At 60.9% G+C, this 25,038-nt stretch overlaps 1 protein-coding gene across 5 annotated transcripts; it reads left to right on the top strand.

The window, feature by feature from the left end:
- The first annotated feature begins 805 nt into the window (after positions 1–805).
- On the top strand, positions 806–22,721 carry CUEDC1 (CUE domain containing 1). 5 transcript variants are annotated; one of them, XM_068656037.1, is made up of 12 exons: positions 806–935; positions 5,730–5,795; positions 13,212–13,705; positions 14,101–14,228; positions 15,098–15,206; positions 16,330–16,513; positions 16,955–17,038; positions 17,736–17,825; positions 18,503–18,596; positions 18,828–18,886; positions 19,386–19,456; positions 19,663–22,721. In XM_068656037.1, exons 3-11 carry the CDS (start codon positions 13,415–13,417, stop codon positions 19,451–19,453), a joined length of 1,107 nt encoding a protein of 368 aa, XP_068512138.1. In that variant the 5' UTR covers positions 806–935; positions 5,730–5,795; positions 13,212–13,414; the 3' UTR covers positions 19,454–19,456; positions 19,663–22,721. The 5 variants fall into 5 exon arrangements, with proteins under 5 accessions (XP_068512138.1, XP_068512143.1, XP_068512141.1 ...); XM_068656040.1 differs by having other exon boundaries at positions 878–902; XM_068656039.1 differs by lacking the exon at positions 806–935 and adding an exon at positions 2,088–2,734.
- The last annotated feature ends 2,317 nt before the right edge of the window (positions 22,722–25,038 follow it).

The following is a 25,038-nucleotide window of genomic DNA, read 5'->3' as shown; positions in this document are numbered from 1 at the left end:
TCTTACTAGTTGTGCATTTCTTTCCCCATTTCTCCTCACTTGTGTCAGTCGCAGCTCTGGCCCGTATCAAAGGCCAGTAGAGAAATCTCATTGCCCGATTCCTCTGAAGCGAGGCTGGAGCAGAAGAAGGGCTTTCAGCCAGCGGAGCTCGCAGCGAGGCACAGCAGAGAGACACAGCGAGCTGCATTTAGCTCTGCGAAGGCAAATGTTGCGGCATATGGACTGGTGCTCGCGGAGAGCCAAAGATTTGCCTCTGTTTTCGCTCTCGCTGCTGTCTGTGAGCCTTGTCGGAGCCTCGCAGATCTGTACCCAGGCTACGACTGGCGGAGCTGCCAGACAGGGGTGAAACGACTGAGGCTGAGGGGGGGCAATCCCCGCACTAAGGTTGCCCTGAGGGGTCCTTGGGACCACCCAAAGGGGGTGTCCGGGCCCGGCACCCCCCTGTGCAGGGTGCTGGGGGTACCGAAGGGGGGATCCCCAAAACCGGGGGAAGGGGTCCCCAAACAGGAGGGGGTCCCCAAACGGGGGGGGGTGTCCCCAAACAGGAGGGGGTCCCCAAAACCGGTGGGGGATCCCCAAAACCGGGGGGAGTCCCAAAACCGGGGAGGGTCCCCAAACCGGTGGGGGATCCCCAAAACCGGGGGGGTCCCCAAACCGGGGGGGGGTCCCCAAACAGGAGGGGGTCCCCAAAACCGGAGGTGGGGGGGGGGCACAACAGGGGGTAGGGCCCCGCGCCCCCCTCCTCGCCGCCCCCCCCCAACCCCAACCCAACCCCAACCCCGGCCCCGGCCCCGGCCCCGGCCCCGCCGCGCCGCCCCCAGCAGCCGGGCCCGGCGGCCGCCCCCGCCCCCGCCCGCCCGCCACGTTCCGTCTCCCGTCCCGGCTCCTTTCCATGGTTCCCGGTGAGCTCCGTGCCTGCCGCCCCCGCAGTGCCGGTAAGGGGGCCGGGCAGGGCCGGGCCGGGCCGGGCCGGGGCTCGGCTCCTTTGTGCGGCCACGGCCGAGCCGAGCCCAAAGCGGGCGGCGCCTCCCGGGCCTGCTCGGGCCGCGGCCCCGGCGGGGAGCGGGGAGGGGGCGGCCGGGGCCCGGGCAGCGCCACACGGGGGCCGCGGGGAGGGTGTGTGGGGGGGCTCCCGCTTCTCCGGGGTGCTGGAGGGTGCCCGGGGGTACCCCGGGGGTGGGCACGGCGGTGGCAGGGCCCCGGGGCTGGGGTCGTGCTGCCCCCCCCCCCCGGGCTGCCCCCAGCATGGGGCTGTGCTGTGGGGCTGGTCCTGCCCCGGGATGCCGTCCTGCCCCGCAGCTCCCCACAAAGCCAGCAGTATTAAATCCTGCTCCTCAGCTCCCCAAAAATCCAGTTAGTGCTCTTAAATCCCCGTCCTGCTCCTCAACACCCCACAAACCCAGCCATGCCCTTGCACCCCCTGACACCTCTGGTCACAGCTTAGGAACCTCAGCAGGCCCCTTCCATGCCTGGTATTCGTGGTTAGCTCCCGGCTCCTGAGGTGTTTGCGGACCCCCGGAGCCGAGCTGTGTCACCCTGCTGGGGACGGGGGGCGCGTGGGGCTGGCAGCGAGGCCGTCCTGGGCACACGGTGACCGGGGAAGAGTCCAGGAGCTGCCTCGCCCCTGGGAATCACCGCCTGAAAGCAGCGCTCCCGAGTGCCGTCTGCCTCGCCAGGCAGTTTGGAAAAGCTCCTTTTTTATTATTTTTTAAAAAAGCAGCCGAGTCGCACCTCCTCCTCGCACGTCCTCCCGCTGCTGCCACCGAAAATAAACGTGGGGGACGGAGCGGTGACAAAACCCGCGGGGGAAATCCTGCTGGCCTGGGCCGACCCCTCCGCCTCGAAGACTGGGGGCACCCAAACTTGGTGGCCGGGGCGTGTGGCAGCCAACGAAGGCTTTTATGCTCCTTGCTGCCTTCTCCTCCTCCGTGTTTGTCTTTAATGATGCAGACTGAAGCTCCGTGCACCTCCCTGCCAAGCTGGTCGTGGTTTTCATGAAGATTTTCCCGTGGAAGCCCTGGCAATGGGGCAATAGGAACCTGCAGGAGCTGCAAGCCTCTGGGAAAGGGGGATCCGGCCCCTGCTGGTGGCAGGGGGACAGAAAAGGTTTCAGTGGTCATCACGGTGAAGGAGACACAGCCTGTGGTCGGCTCACGGTGCTGTCACTGCTGCTTTGTGCCCGTTGTGGCCCCTGCTGCCGCGATGTCCTGCCACGGCACGGATGTGCCTGGTGCTGGCGGAGCCTCACACGCCGTCCTCTGGGCCCAGCACCTCCGACTGCAAAAACCATTTGCTCCAGAGACAGGTGGAAGGCGTCCACCCCTTCTCCCAGCAGATAGCTTCCCAGAAGATCTTCGTTGGTTTTTTTTTCTCAGCATTTTGTTAGCAAAGACCTTCCAAATTCGAAACACAAACCCACAGAACGGCACCTAACCCGGGCACCAACACCCGGCTTTTCCCCCAGCTGGATCTGCGGCATCGCTGGGCAGGATTTCCCTTCACGGTGGCTGAAGGAGCTGCACCCATGGGTGCTGTGTACGTGGGTGCCACGGGCTGCAGCCGCCGTGGGGCTGGCAGGAACGTGCGGGGAGCTCGTGGCATTTCCCAGCACGATAGCGAGCCCTTGCAGCTTATCTGCCTGCACAAACGTGCGCTGCGGGGGCAAAGATAGCGGGGTGCTGCGTGCTCCGGGCAGTCACATTCGGACGGGAAAGGTCAGGAGCAGAGCTGAGAGGTAACTCACGCTCGGTTGCTGTCGCCGTGAGGATAAAATCTGAGGGCAGGACCCGCGGGATGGGTGCTGCTGCCCTAACCCTCGGGCTGGCATCGCGGGGTGCCCCTGGTCAGAGTGGGGAGGCTCCTGGGCAGCGTGAGCTGAGAGGAATAACTTTATACTGTAAAATTGGAGTGCTTGAAGTAACAATGTGAATCTGCTTGCAGCTGTGAGAGGTGGTGACGGGTGGCACCGCAGGCAGAGTGCGGGGAGATGTTGGCTGTGGCCGAGCCTCTGCTCGGTGGCGCTGGGCTTGCAGCAAGTGGTTTGGGGACTGGGTTCTGCTGGGCTGTGCTCCTGGTTCATGGAGCCAGTGCAGAGGCTGGGAGACGTGCTGGTGTGGAATCCCCTGAATGCAACAGGGAAATTGCATCCCTGTCGATGCGAAATCTCCGTCGGGTTCAGCACCTCTGCAGTCAGCCCTCGCCAGCTCCTTGTAGTGCAGGGATCTGCCCAAGAGCATCCTAAATCCCCAGTTACTTGCAAGCACCATGCCATGGGCGGCAGCGTTACGGTTCAGGTGGCTTTTGGTGGCTGTTTGTCCTGGCTTGCCCACTACTTGGAGCTCCAAGCCCAGCCTCTGTCCTTCTGCCAGCTCGGATATCTGCGGGTTTGATTTGAACCAGGTCTGTCTGCTGCAGGGACTCAGCGTTTATTTCTTGACAGCGCCCATGGTACGGAGTAAAACCTCCCAGGAACAGAAGGATCGATTGGTGATTGCTGTTGGGAACTGGAAAGAAAAAAGCATCCTCCAACTCTGCTTTGAACCCGTCCTTGCCCCTGGATTTTCTGCTGAAGCCTCTGCTGTGCCCACGATGTGAAGCAGGTCCTGCAGAAGAAAGGGGCCGTGTGGCCTTACGGGGCACCTCACGTCCCTGCCAAAACGTGGCCATGAGCGGGGCTGGGGACGTCTCTGCCCCATCCCTCCAGGGGCTGCCGGGCTGATCTGTGCCGTGTGGACCTGTGGGACCGTGAAATTGGGGTGCTGCCGCTGCGGGAGCAAATCCCCCTCGCTGCTAAACCTCCACCTGCGGCTCCGCTCGGGCGCTTTGCCGGCTGCGTGTGCGGCACGGCCGGGAGAGGCTGCTGGCACGGAGCGGCTGCCACCGGGCTGGGTTCCACACGGAGTCAGGACAGAAGGTCAAGCAGCCATTCATTTATTCAGCTATTCGTTTCGTGTGGTGTAACTCTAGAAACTTGGGATCTGGTCAGTTGAGACACTTTGTTTAAATTTCAACTTTTTTTTTTTTTTTTTTTCCAAAACCTCTTTTGAAAAATCCGTGCTGGTTAGCTGTCCCTGACGCATGTATTAACCACTGAGACGCGCTGACTTTTCGACTGGAAAATGTTAAAACGAGCCTTTTGGTTAACTTCCCGTTTTTTGGAACGGGCTAGGGAGTGCCGGGAGGCTCTGCAAAGCCTTTGCTTGGGATAAATTGGAGTCGCCTGGCTTTGAAAACCATCAGATTTCAAAAAATAAAGTACAAATCCGGAGCATCCCCGTGGGCAGCACATCTCCGCTGCTGCCCCGGCAGCGCTCAGACCTCCCGTGTCCCGTGGGCATCGGACGTGGGGCTCCGTGGCGTGGCCCTGGTGGTGCCGGGGGGGATCCCCAGGGACCCAGGGCCCCGCGGCCGCCTTTGATGGCGGTGAGTGGCAGGTCCTTTGTGGCCCCTTTGTGCCTGCCTCGGTTCTCCCGGCCCGCACAAAACCTGCCATGGAAACCGAGCCCGGCCGATGTCCCGGGAAACCCGGAGGCGCAATTAGGAAATGCAAATACAAATGCAAATTCCTTCACCGCCTTTAGGGACGTGGAAAGCTATCCTTGTGCCACCAGTGTCCCTGTGCCACCGGTGTCCCTGTGCCACCACTGACCCTGGCCGTGGGCAGCGGGACGGGGACAGGGCTGGCAGCCCCAGGGGCAGTGCCGGTGGCCGCGGGGCACCTCGGGCTCTCCGCTCATTTCCCCAGGGCCTCAGCAGCATCCTGCGGGAAGGACGGGGCGTTTCGGCCCGTGCCGAGCAGTGACTCATAGGTGACAATAGGATATTGATATTTTTTTCCATCCCCTCTCGGTTGCCCAGCGACAAACAAACAAACAAGTCTCTTAAAACCCAAGCCAGCACCGCGGCCGGCAGGCAGAGCCCCTCGTGGCTCCCCAGCGCCGTGCCACCACCTCCCACCACGAGCAGGGTGCCGGGGTGCTGCCGCCCCGGCCAGGAGCTCCTCCATGGCCCTGCCAGGCTCGGGTCGGTGCCCCCAGGGGTTTTGGTGGACTCGGGACCGACCCCAGGAGCTGGCTCTTGGTGGTGCTGGTGGAAACCCAGCGTGCGTTATGCTGTGCGCAGCACTGCCATCCTGTCCAGCTGCAGACAGGGTGCATTTTGTTGGAGTTTGAAGGTGTTCTGCGCACGCTGAGCGGCTTCCCTGGCCCTGAAAGAGTTCACCCGGGGCCGCACCGCGATCTGCAGCCTCCTGATTGCCCTCCCACGCAAGGCACCAGCGTACCTGGCGTCCTCCCCCCGTCTGCGGCAGGTCCTTCCCTGTCCACGGCTGAAGTGGCGCACGGGACGTGTCTGACCTGGTGCCCCTGTTAGCCGTGCCGTCCCGTGGGGACCTGGCCACCTGCGTGCAGCCTTGTGCTTTCTCCTAGCCCCAGTCCGCTGTAATTGCTGGGAAACGAGCCCTGGCTCCTAGGGGTGGTGTTTCTCCCCTCTGCCTGGCAGCTCCTCGGTCCCTGCCCTCGCTCGCATCCCTGGGGCCTGGCTGAGGCCTCAGCGGAGCAGGGCCGAGCTGTAACAGGGAGAGCAGGTGGCTTGTCTCCAGAAAATGGGGCACGGCACAACTGCTGTTTAACTTCCTGGCACGTCCAAGCTGATTTTAGTGTTTGACTCAGTTACGGAGTCAATTATAACAGCGTGGTTTTTTCTTTCTTTCTCTACCTCCCCGTTCCCAGGCAGCCGTGGAGCACTGGCACGAGGGCAGCCTTTGGAGACTGGGAGACCGGCCGGAGCGCTGCGAGGTACCGTGTGCTGGGGGGATGCTGACCCTGCCTCTGCTGCCCGGGAGCCTGCCCTGCTCCCCCTTGTGCCTTTTGGGGGCCCTGGAGCTGCAGGGACTGCGCGGGGTGGTGGTGACGGGAGGTGGAGATGGGGCACCTGCGTGCCGGGGCCGTAGCACAGCACAGGGCAGGGGACATCCCCTGGGGACAACTCCTGGGTCCTGGCACTCGGGAAGGGCTCAGAGTTGTGCTGGAGAGGGGCTGTGGTGCTCTGGGGTGGCACGAGGGCTCGTGGCCCCTCTGCGCTGCGGGCAGGCAGACGGACAGCACAGCTGCAGCGCTAATCCTGCTGCCCATGGAGCCTGGTGGCTCGTCCCAGCCCACTGCTCCTGAAATCCTTCTTGCTTTTAACCTCCCTGGCTGGTAACTGCAGCTGTCGGGCCGGCCCAAAGCAACTGGGACAGCACAGTGACGGAGCTGGGTGTGAGTTAATTACCCAAACTTAAAAATAACGCAGGAGAAGTGAGGCTGGGGCTTGGAGGAAGAGCGTGCCCTAGTTCGGTGGCCGCGCTGCCGGAGCGCACAGCCCGTGCGTGGGGGCTGCGAGCGGGGTCCCCTCGCCCTGGCAGCGGGGCTGTGCGGACGTGGGAGCTGGCAGTCCGGGTTAGCACCCCACAGCATTTCAGTATCAAATCCCGATGTGCTGTGGTGGAGCAGAGGGAACAGAGCGAGCACAGGAGGCTTTCACCTCCCCGCCGTGTGCCGGAGGATGGAGCCGCGATCCCCGCGGCGTCCTGAAACCTTCCTGGCGCTTCTGCGGGAGAGGCCTGATGGATCGGCGTTAATTAAATGCCCGTCCCTGGCGAGGTGTAGTGTTTCAAGCAGGTTCTCCTCTGCTGAGCAATGTCACCCGGCGCGAGGGAGGACAAAAGAGCAGCGCGATCACAATGCAGTGCCGTGTCCCGGGACAACCAGGGGACGGCAGTGCCCGAATCGTCAGCTCGGTGCCTTCCATCAGCCATATGGCTTATTGACTCATAAAAAAAAGGCAACTCCTCCATTTGCAACTTAATTACTCCCTTTCTCCCTGCCGGTGCCGGCTCGCTGCGGTGCTGAGCTGGCAGTGCCGAGGGCTGGGCGGCCTCGCAGGGTGCGCGGCTCCCGCGGGCGGTGTCGGACGGGAGCCTTTTGGGTGGCCTCGTGCTGGGCATCGCCGTGCCTTGCAGCGAGGAGCGGGACAGGTGAAAGAAGTTTGGAAGCAGCTCGCTTTCTCGGCACCAGGGTTTGGGGCTGCCCACAGGTCTGGGCACCTGGGGGCTCCTTGGAGGCATTCCTCGAGCTGTAGAGGGGGCCGCGGGGACACGGGACCCTCACACGGGTCCCCAGCTGTGCCCCGGAGCGAGCCCGTGCTGGCCCTGTGGGTTTCACCGCCTGCGTGGCGTGGAAACCCCAAGTCTTTCCTCTTCCTCGCCTGTGGTTTCAGCGGCCTGAATGTAGTGGTTGCGAGCAGGCTGCGTAATGACCACTTTTAAATCTTTTTACCAGATCCTAATGGGCAGGGGCCTGTCCTGGTAAATAATTTACCGTGCCCGTGAGTGAGAGTTTTACTCTCCTCGTTTTGTTTCCATAGAAACTTGCGGGTCCTTCTCCTCCACGTAGCCCTGGGCGAATCAATGCTGCTTTTTTTTTTTTTTTTTTTCCTTCGCATGTTGAGCGATGGCCCTGAAATCCTGGAGGCCAGAGAGCAGCAGCGGGTGCTGGTGGCCCCGTGGCACCTCGGTGCCGGGGTGCTGGTGCCCGGTCAGAGCCCATGTGGGAGGCCCTCAGCCCGCACTGCCCCTGCCTCTAACCCTTGGTTTTCTTCCTTCTGTGCCCCTGCACGAAGCTGCTTCAGGAATTGCTGCCTCACCTTTGGAAGCTCACCCCAGTGCCCAGGCTGGGGCAGGGGAAGTCTGGTCTCCTCCCAGTCCCTCCCAGTCCATCCCCAGTGTGCTCCTGCTGCACCAGGAACAGGTGGGACGTGTCCTGTGCTGCCAAGGGATGGGGCTGGCTCTGCTCAGGCCCTTTCTCCTTTTTCCCCCTCTGTCCTTCAATTTCTTTGACCCTTGGCCGAAAATGCCAAATTAGCATTTGTGACCGAGCCCACGCTGATGACCCAGCGAGGCGCGATGCGTGCCCAGCCCTGCCCCCAGCACGGATTAGCTCTCACCCGCCCTGCAGTTAGGTGCCCAAACCCAATCCCCAAAAAACCCGGAGGTGGCTCCTCCGCCGGCCCTGACCTCCTGGTGCTGGCCCCAGCAGAGCCGAGCACCTTTGTCTCTGCGAGAGGTTTCCTTTTCCTCTCGGCAGCTTCCCGCTGCTTTTGTGCGCGCGGCCGGCGAGGGCTGGCGCTGAGCCGGGAGCACAAAGGGAGGAGAGGGGATAAGCGGCTCAGGACGGGGCCGGGCGACATATGGAGCCAGGGCTTTGTGGGATGGGACAGGGGTGCCCGGGGCTCGGCGCTGGCAGGGCCCCCGTAGGTTTCCTCCTGCGAGGCCGGCACCGACGGCACGGCCGTGAGCAGCACCGGAGCCCTTTGGGGATGTTGTTATGCTGCATGTGGATGGGGAAACTGAGGCACGGAGAGGGCGTTTGACTCAGGAAAGGGTCCCTGGGTTTGGGCTCAGCATCAGCACCAGCAGGTGGGGCCCACAGGGCTGTGTCTCCAGCCCCGAATTTGCTTGGTTGCTTTTCCTATTACAGCGTCTGCCCTGCAGGGCCATGGGGCAGTGCTGGGTCTGCAGCAACTTCACAGAGGGGCCAGGATTTTGGGAGAGCCCCCAGCACCCTACCTCACCCCGTTCCCCGCTCACGGCACCTCTCCCTCCTTCCTGCCCTGGGCTGGTTGCACGTCGGGCAGGTGCCGTCCCCCGGGTGCCGTCGCTGCTTTCGTCAGCCTCTTGCATCCCCTTTACTGCACGTCGACACGGGATAGAGCCGAGGAGAGACGCATTTAAATCATACAAAGGATGCTGGGTTACTTTAATCGCTCACACTTGCTTGACCCATTTTTTTTTAATCCCTTCCTGGAAACCTTGTTTCGCGTCTGAATTCCCTCAACTATTTTAGGAATGCCGTCCTACCAAGCTCAAATTACCTTCAATGAAGCCGTTGGAAGGCAGCCTCGCAAGGCGGGCAACTTTTTGATTAAGATCTAGTGCCATCTCATTAATATAGGCTTAGTTTGGAAGGGGGGAGGCGGGGGGAAAAGGACTGGGATTGTGGCCTGGCAAATGTGTGTGAGACCCGGGGATTAGTCACAGGGAAACACCAGGTGCTCCAGGAGGGCTCTGTCCTGCACAACCCAGGGCTCTCCGTCCCTCGCTCACATCGACTGGGGAGTCCCCGCACCCCGCTGCCACCCAGGGTCCCGGGGGAGGGCCGGGACCCCCTGGGAGCCCTCACCCTGCTTCCCCTTGGGCTGAGAGCAGCCGCCGCGTTTCGGCCTCTCGGGGCTGCTTTGCAGGCCGGCCGGGTGCTGCGGGGCTGACATCTGGTGCGCACACAAAGGCCCCTCGTAAATCTGTCAGGGAGGGTGGCACGGCGCGGTTCCCGGCGCTGCGATCCCTCAGGAGAAGAGGATTTCCCTGAATCGGGTGGCCGGGGGCGCACGGTGCTGCTGGCCTCTGCCGGCCGCAGCAGGGGGACAGGCACCCATGGGTGCAGGTCCCGACGGGGGCTCGGTTACCCTGACCCCCTCCTGGTGCTGCTGTGGCCCGGCTGAGCGTGGCTCTCAGAGCCGCTGGGATTTGGGTTTGCAGAGGTACGTGCTGCACGGGTTTTCACACAGGGCTTTTTCTTTCCCCCTTCTTTTTTATTTTTTTTTTCTTTTCCTGATTGCTTTATACCTTTTTGAAAAGGGCTTAAACCCAGCCGCTTTAATTCGTGGTGGAACAAGCTTTAAAGGGAGCCCCGTGTGCGAAAGGATCTGGGCACGGGCAGCTCCCCGGGCTGAGGTGTGCGCGCTGCCGGGGCCGGCGGAGAGGTGACGGAGGAGACTTGGGGCAGGCTGAACGCAGCCACATCCTGCACGTCCTCGGTGTGTGCTCTGAATTTCAATCTGCTGCTAGACACTACCGTAATTTCTGTTCCCCATCGTTTACTTTTCATCCTGCTTTTAATCCTATTACAGCCACCGCTGGCCGGGCACCTGCAGCCGCCGAGCGGCCGCGTCCCTGCGCTTCTTGCTCCTTTGCAGCGAGGTCCCTCCAAAGGGGCCCGGCTGAAGGCAGAGCTCCGAAAACCTCCCCTGGCTGAAGCACTTCTTGATGTAACGTGTCCAGCGTGAGTCTTCCTCTGAGAGCTTTCCCTCCGGAGCCTGGAGCAGGGGAAGAAGGGCTGGTCTCATCCAGCCGCGTTTAAGCAACCCCATCTGTTGTCTGAGCTGCAGCAGAGACTCGGGAGGAGAATATTCTCCTTCGCGCTGGTGCCAAGGCTTTGCCCTGAGTTGCGAGGGCTGTGAGCAGTCGGTCCCGCTGCTTTTACAGCTGCCGGGGCTGCTTTCCTCGCAGAGCTGAGCAACTGTTCCCAGCATGAAATCGCTGGGCTCACCAGCCCCAAGGATTTTCCAGCTGCTCCTCTGCTGGTCCCGGCAGCGCCCTCAGCACAGTCTCCTCCGCGTCCCGTCCTGCTCCGCGTCCATGCTGCAGGGTGTCGCGTGCCCTGGGCTCTCCGAAATGAGCTTTCCAGGCTCATCAGCTCCCCAGCCAGCTCCACGAAGGGTTTCTCTGTGGCTGCTGAGGTCTTGCTCTTGGCTCTGTCTCAGCCGAGTGCGGATTTGGGGCTGTGTGAGCTGGGGGTGCCGTGGGGCTCCCTGCGCCTGGCCGTGCCCCGAGCGTGGCGCTGCCCTCGCCTGGGGCTGTGCTTGGCCGCCAGCTTCCTTCCTTCCTTTTTGGGCCATCTGCAGGATTTTGCTTTTCCTGGCACCCTCCCAGCCCCTCGCTGACATCACGGAGCCACCGGCCAGCAGTGCCCAGACCGTTCCCTGCGGCACCGGCACGGGGATCCCACTCGCCTTTCTCTGGATTTGAACGCCTGCTGCTGTGGGGGGGGGGTTTGCATTTCTCTGGGATGTCATCAGCACATTAAAAATGGGGTTTTTAAGACCTGCGTTTGCAGCCTTGCCCCTCTGCGTGCTGGGGGCACTGCCTGTGCCTTGCTTTTGCCCAATTTGCCTGCGTGAGCACCAGCACCGGCCGGGCAGCGTCCCTGTGAGCCGCGCCGCCGTGACTCAGGTTTCACGGGCTTGGGAGCGTCCTTGCGGCACAATCCCTCGTTGTTGTTTAAAGCCAGATGTGCAGCAGAGCCCTTTTGGCATACAAATGTCTTGTCCCCGTCCCTGATTTTTTTTTTTTTTTTTCATCTCAGGACCAGAAGCTTTCAATTATTCAGCAGGCTGCTGCTCCCAGTCACGCTATCTGGCATGGGCTGCAATTTAAATGAGTCGTCCCAGACCCTGGTGCCTCGTTGACTAACACCTTCCACAGAAAAGAGGCGTCTGCAGCGGGGAGAGCCCGGCCTTTCCCCAGCAGGGCAGAGGGATTTCCACACTCGGCTGCGTGTTGGTGGCCGGGGCCTTTGGCTCCCTCTGAGCGGGGCTGCCCAGCCCTCGTGGTTAAGGGAAGACCTTAAATACCCGCTCAGAAGTCACACGGTGGGAGACGAATACCCCTGACCACAGGCACTTGTTGTTGCTCTATAGATCTTAGGGTTTTAAAATAGACTGGGGGATTTTTAGGCACGCTTCCTGATTTTGGAGACCGATTTGATGATGTGATGTTTTTGATGTTAGATCAGCAAAGCCATACTAGTGAGTTCTCCGCAGGTCTCTTCACCCTCAGGTCTTTGTGTTTGGACCCTGTGTGTGTTTGCAGCATGTCCTTTAGGGCCTGTTCTCCCCTCGACGTGTGGGCTCTGAACCTGCCCTCGCTGAGTGGCCGAACCCAGAAGGAGCGCGGGTCCCCCGGGAAGGTGTTAGAGCTCGGTTTAGCGTGCGACGGAACCAGAAATGCAATATTGCGATTAAAGCCTAATCCCAGAGGTGTGAACAAAGCTGGCTTTTTGCTGTGAATGAATCATGGCAGCAGAGGAGGAACCAAGAAGCGATGTTTTATTCACCGACTCCAGCGGATTTGTTTGTCGGCGCTGAACAGAGCCGGGCAGGGCGGTTGTGGCGTCGCGCCCCGCTCACGCGGCACAAGCTGCAGAGGGCTTGAGGGCTGGGATGGAGCTGGCTCGTGGCCGAGCGATCCCTTCAGATGCATTTTCTTAGTGAGTACAGAGCAGACGGTGGCTTTCCACGCTCAGAAGTGCCTCCTCGTGAGCCTTTCTGCTCCCTCGCCACCAGTCCTGGCTTCTGTGCGTGGGGTGGCCTTGGTGAGGGCACGGGAGAGCTCGGGTGACCTTCAGAGGTGGCTGCTCTGCTTAATGGTGTTGAACCCGATTATGCAGCCTTTCACTGAGAAATGTGCCTGGCGTGTTCTTCTCCATTAAATACAGTTTTAGGGACAGTTGTTGTGAACTCTCTGCCTGCCGCTTGGGAAAAAGCTCCTGAAAATGATATTATGGATCCAAAGTGTTCCTGGGGTAATTCTTTTTAAACAGCGGAGTTAATCCAGAACTGAATTTGGCCCTGCATTTCCCAGTGAGAAGCAGTGGCTGTATAATCTGTTTATGGTTTTAAAGTGAACGTTAATCTTGGATTTGGTGGCTTTTCCCAGGGGTCGATTTGTTGTGCCGCAGTGCTTCAGCCCCCTGCACTGAAATGACTCCATTTTTTTTTTTTTATTTTAAAGAGAGATTTCACCATGTTTATAAATAAACATAAAACCTGGAAACGTGAAATCCGTGGAGCCCTCTGCAGTGGAAGCAGTGCCACTTTCCTTACCTCGCAGCTCTCGCAATTTGTGTGTGCGGCGCCTGGCACGGCGAACCCGAACTCCTGGCTGCTCCTGATGTGCCAGGACACGGCTGAATAGGGTGAATTTGGTTGAATTTCCCCCACTGAAGCAGGAGATCTCGCTGCGCCTCTGGGCACTTTGCTCACACCTTGGCGGCGAGCACGGCCCCTGCCTGCAGCCTCCTGGCCACGCATCGGGGCAGGGATGATGCTCGCGCTGCTGGCTGAGCAAGTGAGGCAGAGCCACAAAAGGAAGAAGTTAAAAATCGTGCTCCTCCCTCCGAAGGGAAAGAAAAACCCCTAGAAGGGGGGATTTCTGAGATGGGCTTTAGATGGAGGTGTTACCAAAAATGTGCCTAGTGCGCATCCAGCTGCCGCTCCTGGCGGGGACGGAGCTCAAAGCCGCCCTCCTCCCTGCTGCTCCGGGGTCTCTCGGCTTTTTGCAAAAAAACAACCTCAAAAAGGTGACTTTTGTGACTTCTCTCCCCTCTGCCCCACAGGTGGGAGGATGCTGCAGCGCGCCGGGGGCTGACACACGGTGCTGCGGCCGCAGGGAGCGGTGCCCCCGCCGCCCACCCATGCTCCCCGCCGGCAGCCGGGGCAGCGCCCCGTGACGAGGGGCACCAGGCACTCGCCGTACTGGGACTGGGATCGGGACTGGGACCAGGACCGGGACTGGGACTGGGTCCATTTTCCCCACGCCATGACGAGCCTCTTCCGACGCAGCAGCAGCAACGGCGGGTCCCGCGGCGGCTCCTCGGCGCAGGAGCTCAACAACAGCCGCCCCGCCAGGCAGGTCCGCCGGCTGGAGTTCAACCAGGCCATGGAGGACTTCAAGACCATGTTCCCCAACATGGACTACGACATTATCGAGTGCGTTCTGAGGGCCAACAACGGCGCCGTGGACGCCACCATCGACCAGCTCCTGCAGATGAACTTGGACGGCAGCGGCTGCGACGACAGCTCGGATTCGGAGGACAGCATCCCCCCCGAGGTACCCGTGGCGGTGCGCTCCCCTTCTGCCGTGTTTGTGCCACCTGCAAAATTGGTACCAGCCCAGCGGCAGCAGACGTTTGAGTCCCAGTTTGGTTGATTTGTAGCACGCAGCCTGCGTGGTTCGCCTTGGGCAGTGCTTGAGGCTTGAGCCAAACTGCTTTCCTCCCTCCTTTCTTCCCCCAAACCAACAGGAAGCCTTTTGCTGCCATCAGAGGACCCCCCCTCCCAGTTGCCAAAATGCTGCGCCTCGTCCCTCGAGAGCAGCACCCCCAGTGCCAGGGGACAGAGCTGGGACGTTTGTCCCCATCCTGCAGCAGCACTGCGCAGCTGGTCCCGGTCCCCGGGGGGAGCAGTGCCCCCGCTCACCCTCACCCCATCCTTCTCCCCCTCCAGATCCTGGAGCGGACCCTGGAGCCGGACAGCTCGGACGAGGAACCCCCCCCTGTGTACTCCCCCCCTGCCTACGAGAGCCAGGCACTGGGCACCCGCTGCCCCCGCGCGCCCCCCACGCCGCCGCCCAGGTGAGCTCCAGCCCCTCGCTGCGACACGGGGCAGTGCCAGGGGGGCTGCTGGGCACGAGCCCCCCGTACAGGAGGGGTCTGGCATCAGTTTGTTAGGACTGGGCGAGCCGAAGCCAAGGGGGATGAATGAAGCTCACAGCTGGCTAAATAACATCCGCGAGGCCCCGAGACGTGAACAGCTGAGGGGCCCGGAGAGCCGCTCCTGGAGCGAGTGGAATGGCAAAAATCAGCTCCTGGGGGCGGGGAGCGCTTGACGCCTCTCCAAAACGCCAGGTGCTGCACGGCCGGGGCCCCGCACCTCTTATCTCTTGGCACGGGGAGCCCTCCTGGCTGTGCCGCCGTGGGGAAGGGCGGCAGGGCCACGGCCGTGGGAGGGCAGCGTGTCGGGGCACTGCTGCTGCTGCTGCTGCTGCTGCTCCATTGGGCTGCTGAGCCACAACCGTGGGCTTGGAGGAAAGCACCTGCCCCTGCCCTTGCTGCCTCCCTGCGCCAGGTCCCCGCTGCAGACAGTTCTGCTGGTTGTGCAGGCTGGTTTTGATGTCCGGGAGACAAAATGTATAAGCAGAGCCCTGCAGGGGTACAGCTCCCGCGGTGCTGTTTGCCAGGATGCTGAGCGAAACAGGGAGAAGGGAAATGCAGCCTGCGAGGTGGTGGGGTGAGGCCTGGAAACAACTCCCAGCGATTTCAGACTCGCTAGGAGAGCTTTTCGCTCTCCTGAGCTCGTGCTAACACGAGGGCCTGGGGAGGCAGCGGGAGGTTTGCCAGTGCCCAGGCCAAGCGTGGAGCTGGGTGGGAGGCCCCAGTGCCCCCCATTGCGGCGCCGTGGGGTCCCCCTGGCCCAAGGGTGCTCTCTGTGTGTTTCCCCGCAGGACGGACGTGCCGGGGCCCGGCCGCTACAGGAACTGGAACCCGCCGCTCCTGGGCAACCTCCCCGAGGATTTCCTGCGCATCCTGCCCCAGCAGGCTCCCCGCACCCAGGTGAGGGCCCCGCTGCGCCCCGGCGCTGAGCCACTCACTTCCAGCCAGGCTCCGAGGCTTCTCGCCATTACTTAGCTCAGCAGGCGGTGCCAGAAATGCCACGTGCAAGGAGCAGTCAATATTTTAAATTATTTGACCTGCTGCCCCGGTGAGAAGCGCTCTTGGGTTTTGCATGCTCTGGTGTTGCATGCGTTAGATACCAAACCTTGTGCAAAGCAAAGGATTCCCGTGGGAGGCAGTCCCCGTATGCTTCACAGCAGTTTTGGGGCCACGCAGCTTGGCCTTGCAGCACCTTTCTGCAAGGGCCAGCGCCCTCCCAGCGTGGCAGGGACCAGGGGAGAGCTGCAGATGCCCTTCCCTCCCCGTGCATCGTCTCTTCCCTCCCTTTTTGGCTCCAAAGGCAGCCTGCCACGTTTCCATAAATAATTGCCCTGGAAGTTGAGCTTCTCAGGCTATATTACCTTTCTGGGAATAGGAACATGCCAATTCATTTGGGCTCAAGGGGAGGAGAGGAGCAGCTGCCCTTTTCTTTCCCTGGTAATTGTGTGCTTTTGCTTTTTATGGCGCTCTGAGAGCAGCTACAAATCAGCTAAATATTGTAGGCAAGGGTGAGATCGCTACCGTGCAGCGTGGCTCTGCTCCTCCACGTGTGCAAACGCGCCAGGAGCCAGGGGATGCGAGCACGGGGGCGTTTGTCAGGGGGAAACTGCAGCCTCTGCTGTTTCGTCGGGGAAATTAAAGCAGCGATGCCGGCTGCGAGACCTTCCTCCCTCACCTCGACACCAGGTGCCGTCCGAGTTCAACTCCCTGTATTTAAATTAAAAATACTTGCAAATAGGCTCTGAAAATGAGCTCCTCCAGGGGCACAGCGGCTCCTTGCTGTGCCGTGCTGGTTCCATCCCCTGGCTCCTCCACCCCGTGGGGGTGCCCAGTGCCCCCTTTGCCCTGGCTGGGGGGTGCCCCTCCGGGTGGGGCTGTTGGAGAGGGAGGCAGGGACCCTGCTGCTAACAGCCCGTAGGAGCAAAATGCCAGGGTCAGCATAAAGCGGGGGGCTCTGGAGAGCTTTATGGGGGCCAGGTCCCATGGCCGTGCCCAACCTCTTCCCCGTCTGCCTCCTGCCCAGGGCTCTCCAGGCTGCCGGCAGCCCGTGCCAAGGGGGCTCGTCCCGCGGGGCCAGGGCTCGCTGGAGCAGGAGAGGAGGTGGAAGCAGTACCTGGAGGACGAGCGGATCGCGCTCTTCCTGCAGAACGAGGAGTTCATGAAGGAGCTGCAGAGGAACCGGGATTTCCTGCTGGCCCTGGAGAGAGGTGAGGAGCACCGCGGGAAGCCTCTGCCTGCATTTTGGAGGACAGAGGTCCTGCTGTGGTGGCAGAGACGTGCAGGATGTGGTCAGGGCCGTGGTGGCAGCCTGACCTGCCAACACCGAGCAGCAGGGTGCAGTTCCTCGGCTCCTCTTGGTGCTGAGCTGCCCGCCACGAGGCTCTGCTCCTCCTGCCCAGCAAATCTGTGGCAAGGAGCCCTGGCAGTGCCCTCCAAGCCCATCCCAGGGAGACAGCCAGCATGGTTTTACCAGGGCTGTTCCTCCCCTGTCCCCACGCACCTTCCCTCTTCCCCTCACGTCCTCGTGCTGCCGTGAGGGGCCCCTCACTGGGCTGTGAGCACAGCGGGCGGGCAGGGGAATGAGCACAGAGCTGCGCATGCTGCCCAGGGCTCTGACCAAGCAGGCCTCGGGGCTTTTTGTTTTTCAGACCGATTGAAATACGAGTCAAAAAAGTCCAAGTCGAGCAGTGTTGCTGGCAGCAACGATTTTGGTTTCTCCTCCATACTATCAGGTAATTTCAAGAGGCACAGGAGCATCACCTCTCGTCAGCTGGGTGCCTCCCAGCTCTGCCCGACGGCCGTGCTGTGCTGTGCCGTGCCGTGCCAGGCCGTGCCCTCTGCTGTGGCTGTAAGGGGAGGAACCCAACTGGTCCCTCCCTGCTGCACAAAGCCCCCAGAGTGCACAGGAGAGGGGAGGGCAGGCGATGGAGATGGGTGCTGGAGCCCTCCCCGGCCTCGCCCTGCCTTCTCCAGGCAGCACTGCTCCCGTGTCCCTGTGCTGGGAGCAGGGATGCAGCTCCCAGGGGTGACAGAGCCCGCCCTTGCCTTGATCGGAGCGGAGGATTGTGCCTGGGAGGCATAATGACTGTTCTGGGTAATCCTGATTAACCTCGGCAGCAGGGCAGCTGCCCGGGGACAGAATTAGCACTGGTGTCTGTCCGCGTCCCCGTGCGGGGCCGGGCAAAACGTGGCCGAGTCAAGGTCCCTGCAGCCCAGGTCTCTGCACCCAGGGTCTCGGGGGTTTTATCAGCGGGGGGGCCTCACCTGCAGCCAGCCCCCGGCGTGCCGATGCCCTCACCCTGCTCGCTGTGCTCAGCGCCACTCGTGGCAGGGCCGCGCTCCACGAGCGCTGGAACTGGGTCATGGAAATGATTTGTCTCCAGCCTCTCCCTGCCACGTGCCGCCTGGGAGCAGATGTTTGCCTTGCAGGTGACGCAGCCCCCCCTGGAACCAGCGAGGCCGGCAGTGCCGTGTCCGACGATGCCTTATTCAGAGACAAATTGAAACACATGGGAAAGTGTGAGTCGGGCTCCAGCTCCGGCGGTGGGCAGCCCCTGAGGGGTGCAGGGGGTGGCGGGGGGCAGAGCTGGCTCACGCAGCACATCCGTGGGTGTTGGGGGGCTGCCGCACGGGTCTGCTGGCACGTGTGCCCCTGGGCTCCTTGCCACCCCTCGTGGCAGGCTGGCACGGGTGTCCCCAGCACCCCTCGACTCACACGGCTGGCACGCGGGTGTGCAAGGCACGGGGTACCGCACGCTGCAGGTGCACGTCGCGCTACGACACTGCTCAGCCCTGGCAGCAGAGCTTTGGGGTGACGTTTCTGGCTGCGTTTTGCAGTCCTGGGCTTGGGCATCCCGTGCCCTGTGCCACGCGGGAGTCCTTCAGTCCCAGCTCTGCTGGGATCCCGGAGGAGGAAGCATTTGGGTTGCTGTACCTCTCCCTTTCCCAAGCTTTCCCTCTTAGCCACTCAGTCTGCGTCTCCCATCGCAGAGCAGCCCCAGTTCTTTGGGCAGCCTGGCTCAGAGCACAGCTAGCTGAGACCCCCTGGGGAGGGCTGGGTTAGTCACGGGGAGGGAATGCCACAAAAATCCCAGTGCAAGGCTGACAATGTCAGCACCGTGGCCATCTCCTCCCCACCACCCACGGCGGCTTTGGGGAGGGTTTGGGGTGAGACTCAGCTGGCTGCTTCCTTCCAGCAACGCGCAAGAAGCTGTTTGAACTTGCCAGAGCCTTCTCCGAGAAGACGAAGATGAGGAAGTCAAAAAGAAAACACTTGTTGAAGCACCAGGTGTATCCTAAAAGGGGCTCGCTGCCATCTGTCCCCAGCAGCTGGGAACCGCTGAGGGGCTGCAGGGTGCAGGCTGGGCAAGCCGTGGTCCCAGGGGACTCCACGAGGCTGTGGCTTGGCGAGGAGCCTCCCCAGCTGCCTCCCAGGGCTGGGCTGGGGGCTGTGAAGGGTCACTGCTGGTGCTGCAGCCACGTCCTGTCCCCCTGACAAGTTTTCCTTAGCAGAAGGTGCAGGTTGGGGACGGCAGCTTCCACGGCAAATCTTCTCGACGATGTGGAAGGACACTCGTGCGGTAAGAAACGCCGTGCCGTGCCGTGCCGTGCCGTGCCGTGCCATACGTTTTGGGCTCAGCCCAGCAGGCTGGGGAGTCCTGGGGGCTGTGGCCAGGCTGTGCATAGCCTGGGGCCAGGGCACTGCCTCACCAAACCTGTCGGCAGCTGGATTTGCACCGAGGCGCCTCCTGGCACTGTTGTGCCAACCCCGACCGCCCCGGAGCTGCCCCAGGTGTGACTGCGTGGCAGAAATGCCTCCCTGGGCCAAGACCTCCTTCCACCTTTCCCAGGCGTGTTCTGGCAGAGTTTGTGTCCCAGTCCCGGGTTTTTTTCTGCCTGAGCAAGGAAATCCCTGCCCCGGGGAAGGACCCGAGCTGCCTCCTCACTGCAGCACCTCCCTGGCATTGGGGCTGGCGTTGAGGCTGGATTTGGGGCTGGATTTGGGGCTGATGTCGGGGCTGGCACCCCACATGGGGTGGCCGCAGCCCCCGGCAGCCCCCATCTGCCTGTGTCTTTCAGATGAAGACTTCCAAGCACGGAGGCAGCAGCTCCAGGAGGAGGAGGAGACGCCAAAGGAAGGGCAGTAAATGGTGAGAGGCACTGGGGGATGAACGCTTTTGGTGAGCGTGCAAGCAGCCCCAGGTGCTTTGGTTTGGCTCCGGAGCCCCTCTGGGTGTGGATGAGCCCCACTGGTGCTGTGGAAGCCCCAGGTGCTGCTGTGGGCTGGTGCTGGCCATGGTGTGGCTGAGGCTGAGCACACGCTGTTCTCTTTCCCTCCCCATCCCCTCCCCTGCAGGTCCCAGCACTGGGCTTTATTGCTGGCACAGAACATGCAAAAGGCTTAAGAAGAAGATGGCTGAAAAGGAAAGAAAAAAAAAAAAACAAACACCCAACACCAAACAACCCAGTTTTTTGGCTGTTCCCCCTCTGCTTTTGTACTCCTCTGAAGTACAAGTATTGAAGTGAGGCACAAAGTTTTCTTACCAGGGGTTTGAAAACAACTTCTCCTATCTAGCAAATCAGCCAAAAAAAAAAAGAAAAAAAGGAAAAAAAAAAAGGAAAAAAAAGTCGGCAGCTGACCTGAGCTGCAGTGGAGCTGGTGGATCTGAGAGCCGAGGAGCAGCCGCCTGTCCTGCTCCATCCAAGCGGCGTCGCGAGAAGAGCGAAAATCAGCTGTGCTACCGAGGATGCGTCCAAACGTGGGGATCTGCGGGGCTGCAGTGTCCTGAACATAGCTCTGCAGCGAGCGGATGCAACTTTGCTCTGCACACGCAGGAAAAGAAAACACACGAGGGAGAGAGAGAACCTAAAAATCGTTGCCTACTATTGCTAGGAGTAATGAGCAGAGATTCAGATCAGGTAATAGTCGAATCATATAAATTGTTTATAAAAGGAAGGGCCTTCTTTTCCAAGGCGTTTCGCTTTGAATTAAACCTTTGCCTTTGGCATTGCTCAAACTGCCTTGAAGCCCGGACCCGAAGCGGCCGCAGCGAGGCCGGCTCGCTCCAGCTGCGCTCCCTGTGCCGGCACGGCACCAGCGGCTGGGTTCCTCCTTGATTTAACCCTCACGGCCAAGCCAGGCCACGTCCAGCAGGGGTGGCGTGCTGGTGGTGCTCCCCAGGTGCCAGGCAGGGCCCTCGGCGGGCCTGGGGACGCCCCTGCTGTAGGTAAGATGCAGATTTGGGCATTTGCAGCTGGGGCTGGCGGAGACGTTTTCGGCACGGAGCGTTTGCAGGAGCTGCTGTGGGGCTGGGGCTCGGGGTGGCAGCAGGAGAGCTCCCTTCCCTGGGGGCTCGTTTTACCAGGGGAGGGCAGGGGTGGCCAGGAGGCAGCGCTCGAATCGTTGCAGCATTCAGAGATGCTGTCAGGCTAAAAATAATTACGTAAACAAATTCCTTCCCTGTGTAAGTAATGAGTGACGAGCATTAAGTCAGAAATTGCTCCCGCCAGCACATTTTCTTCTCCTTTATCGGCATAATCTGTTTACTGCTCAAATCAGGAGGTGGCTGTAGACGTGCCTGTTTCACTTTCTGGCTCCTGTGAACCAGCACAAATGTTGCAAGATTTGAGCTGTGAAGGCGGCAGACGCGGCAGCCCCAGCCATCAGACACACACGCAACTGTTGTCCCTGCCTCTCCGCGGGGTTTGGTAACAAAAGCCCACATTGCAGGCTCTGGCTCCCGACAGGCTCCTTTTCAAATCCTCCCCGGAGCCCGCATGCCTTTGAAGCGGACGCCAAGAGGTTTTTTTTTTTTCCTCCGCAAGCAGCGCAGCCGCTGCACCTGCTGAGCGCCACCGCGCCTCGCTGCCCCGAGGCCGTCCTCGCCGGGGGACATGGCACGGGGGGCACAGTGCTGGGGACACGGTGCTGGGGACATGGTGCTGGGGGACACGGCGTGCCATGGGCACAGCCTGCGTGCTCCCAGCCGCACCAGGGCCCTGCACAGCCTGGGCGCTGTGCTCGCAGGCTGGGTGCTTGCAGCAGGAGCCCGGCGAGGTCTCGGCTCGGAGCAGCAGGAGATGCACCCCCAGGACCCATCCTGGCTTTGGTGGCAGCTCCTTTTCTGTGGAAGGAAGGGGAGAGGAGCGTCCCTCGAGTCTTGGTGCTGGCTGTAGGAGCCGGGGGCCGCAGCAGTCCCGAGCTTGCCTCGAAGGTGACGTTGTGGCAGCAGCAATGGGACGCGGGGAGGTGCTGGAGAGGCACGGTGCTGCCCTGTGCCGTGCAGGGTAGGACCGGTGTCTGGCAGGGTGTGTGTGTCCCTGTGTGCAGGGGCACAGTGTGGAGCTGGGGCTTCTTGCTGGGAACAGGAGGCCCTTCAGGAGCGGAGCGGGGCTTTTATCCCTAGCCTGGGACTGGCAGAAAGCAAGGAGGGGCGACTTCCCCGTCGCCTGCTGGCTCTGAGGTTAGCAGGAGGCTGCTGCCGCTCCCTCCCAGCCCAAAGCAGCTCTGCATATTTGGAAGAAAACCAAGCTTGGAATTGGATCAGCTTGTAAATGTTCCAGCGCCTCTGAGCTACCGAGTGCTTAATTTTCAGCTAAGTCTCCGTGAGTGCAGGACGCACCGACAGGCGGTGGAGCAGAAGCTCGGGTAGGAAGCTGCTTGTCCCCATGGTGCCATCACCCCACGGCTGCTCTGGTGGCAGTGAGAGGGTCGGGGGCGAACAGCAGCGAGGTGCTCGTGGCCAGGTGGGTGCTTACAGCCCACGGCCGAGCGCTGGTGGGGCCCTAGGAGGGTTTGTTGTGCCCCTTGTCCTTTTACGAGAGCCACGTAAGGCTTTGGTCTGCGATCCCGTGCCCTGGGCGAGCCACTTCCAGGCCATGTCTCAGGCCAGGCCTGCTGGAAATGTGGGGAGAGGTGGGGCACAGGGGCACTGCGCAGCCTCCGTCCGCTGCACGCGGTGGGTTTTGAGCCCAGCGCTTCACGGGGGCTTGGGGCTGTGTTCGTTAACACGGTCTAACAACTTGCCCTTAAATATCCTAGTCTAGGCAAAGCCTCACTGAATGATGTCACTCTGCAGCCATTTCAAAATATCTTGGAGGCACAAAGCATCATTTCAAAGGAGGATGGAGAGTGATTATTTTTATCTCCTTTTAAAAAAAAAAAAAAGTCAGGTCTAATGAGTAGGAAGGCCACTAAAACCGGCTTGGAAGCCAAAATGCATTTCTTACATAAAACCGTACAACTCTCAGTGACGTTTGTATCACTTCTCTACAAAATGTTTTAAAAGGAACAAACCAACAAAACCAATCTGTGGTGTGTGCGTGTTGCTATTTTAGACTTTATTTCCATAAGTAATTTTTTTCTTAAAGATGTTTAATAGTAATTCATATAATAAAGTCCTGTTGTACTCTTAACACCGATGCGTTTCGCTTTATGCTGCTGGTACTTTTGGGAAGGAAAGAGATGAGGGTGGGGAGGGAAATGCCTCCCCTTGCTGCCGCTCTGGCCATGCCCCTTGTGGCTGCAGATGCCCCAAAGCCACCCCGGCTCCTCGCCTCCCAGCATTTGGGTTGCATCCTGTGGTTCCTCTGGAAAGCGAGTGCCCAGGGGAGGCCGTTATGCTGGTGAGCTCCTTTCTGCATCCAGGGCCAGATCCTGCTCCCACCCCGCAGGACATCTGGGGCAGGAGCAGGTCCCATTGCATCTCCCAGGTACCTGTTGTGGAAGAGCATGAGAAGAGCACTGGGAGCCCACGGCCAGGGGAGCCCGGTGAGGCCGTGAGGGTGGGCTTTGCACCAGGGAAATCCCCAGGGGTGGCAGGGAGCAGCGATGCTCCCCAGGGGCCGTGACCCCAGGGCTGTGTGTGAGCTCACAGCGTGCCCGTTGCCAGCTCTGTGTGCGGGGACCGGGACCTGCCTTTCAAGAAAAAGCGGAAAAGGAAAAATGCTGTGGTTTACCCACTTAATTCCGAAATAACAAGCCTCTCGGGGATGGGGCGTGTGCATTTTCTTCAAACTGTTTCATTATCCATCGCGCAGCAACTCCTCCGCGTCTGTCAGGCAGGCAGTCTGGCTCCTTCGCCTTGTCTCCTAGCGGGATGGAAAGACGTCATTATAATGAATTCTTTCTGAAATATGTGTTATCAATCTCCAGCCCTGCACTTTTCGGCGCTGTGCTGAGCTGGGGGGATCACCAGGTGTGGATCCCGCTTTTTGAGGGTGACACTTGTTCTGATGCTCCAAATCAGGCCCCACAGCTGATTTAGGGGGCAGCAGCAGGGTTTGGGTACGTGGCAGACCTGAGGACGCATTCAGGCACTGCTGGAGGTGTTTGCAGACCTGCAACAGGGGACACCCCAATGCTGGGGGGGCTGAGAACCACAGGGTCCGGCCTGGAAACACCGCTCCGTGCCCCCACCTCCCCTGCAGCCCAGCTCCAGCTGCCAGGGAGCAGCGTTTGGTTGCTGGCAGGGTTGGAGCTCCCCAGCCTCACGTGTGGCTTGGAAACTTTCCCTGCGAAAGAAGGCGCTGGAAAAAGTCAAGGCGTTCTTGCCTTAAATGTCAAAAGCATCAAAATGCTGGAGAAACCCTGGATGTGGCCTTCCCGGCGCAGCCAAGGAGGCCGTCGTAACCCGAGGGGGGAGCCAGGGCTCTTTCAAAGAGCTGAAAAGACCGGGGCCTGCCCAGTCCTTTGAGCAGCTCAGATGCAGCCCTGGAGCGGTCCCAGCAACTCCCTTTTGAATTCTTCCACTCCACAGGGGCAGGAGTTTTGTCTTTCAAAACTTTCTCCCGGCAGCAGCGGAGAGAAGCCCGGGACTGAGAGCTGCGGCTGGCCCATGGTGAATGCTCGAGGTGTCCTGCGCTGGCAGCGGGTACCTGCTTCTGTCAGCCCCCGCTGGAAATTCACTGCCCCCTTCCTTTATAACACTGCAAGATGGATGGAGTGAATGAATGCTTTTATTATTATTATTATTTTTTTTTTTTTCACCAGCTCGTTCCCAGGCCGAGGGCTGCATCCTAGCGAACAGGCATCACGTCTTTGCCGTGTGCTTCTTGGAAGCTGGCTTCATGGAACCGCTGGCGGGGGGAAGGCTGTTTGCACAGAGCAAACAACCTCGGTGGTGTTGGGATTTCATTAATCAGGGTGAAAAACACAGGCTGGGGCTCGGGGCTGGCAGCCAGGCACCGTCTGCTGCCACCTCCTGGGCCCAGCCAGCAGTGCTGGGGCTGCGGGGCAGGATCAGGCCCTGGTGCAATCCTGCTGGGTGCTGGCTTTGGGTGAGACCCAACACAAAATGGGACCGAAGGGAGACCCCAGCTCTCTGTGTCCAACTGCGGGGGGATGTTTGTGGCCCCCCACCGCCGGTCCCCAGGCTGCCATGGGCACGTCGTGGTGCTCAGCTGGGGGACAGCGGACGGGGAGGGTGTAAAGAGCCATGGGGGCAGAGGACGAGCCCCAGCCGGCATGACCCCAAACGATGCGGGGCCATATGGGCGTCCTCCCTCCCGTATGGAGATAAATGGCGGGCTGTGTGTGCCAGGACGCGTCTGGGCAGCACAGGGCAGCATTTCTGGTGTGCCCCCTCCTTGCAGGAGCACCCAGCGCAGCCCCAGCAGCTCCCTGTGCCTTTGGGGCCAGCAGCTGTCCTGCCCCGTCACTCGCAGCCCAAATGGCTCCCTCAGAAACCGGAGACGGCAGCACCGCCACATCCCGCACCCTGCAGGCACTCAG

This window comes from Anas acuta, chromosome 19, assembly GCF_963932015.1.
Source record: "Anas acuta chromosome 19, bAnaAcu1.1, whole genome shotgun sequence".
Lineage (NCBI taxonomy): Eukaryota > Metazoa > Chordata > Aves > Anseriformes > Anatidae > Anas > Anas acuta.
Note: the sequence above shows the minus strand (reverse complement) of the source record. Positions and strands in the feature narration are given on the sequence as shown.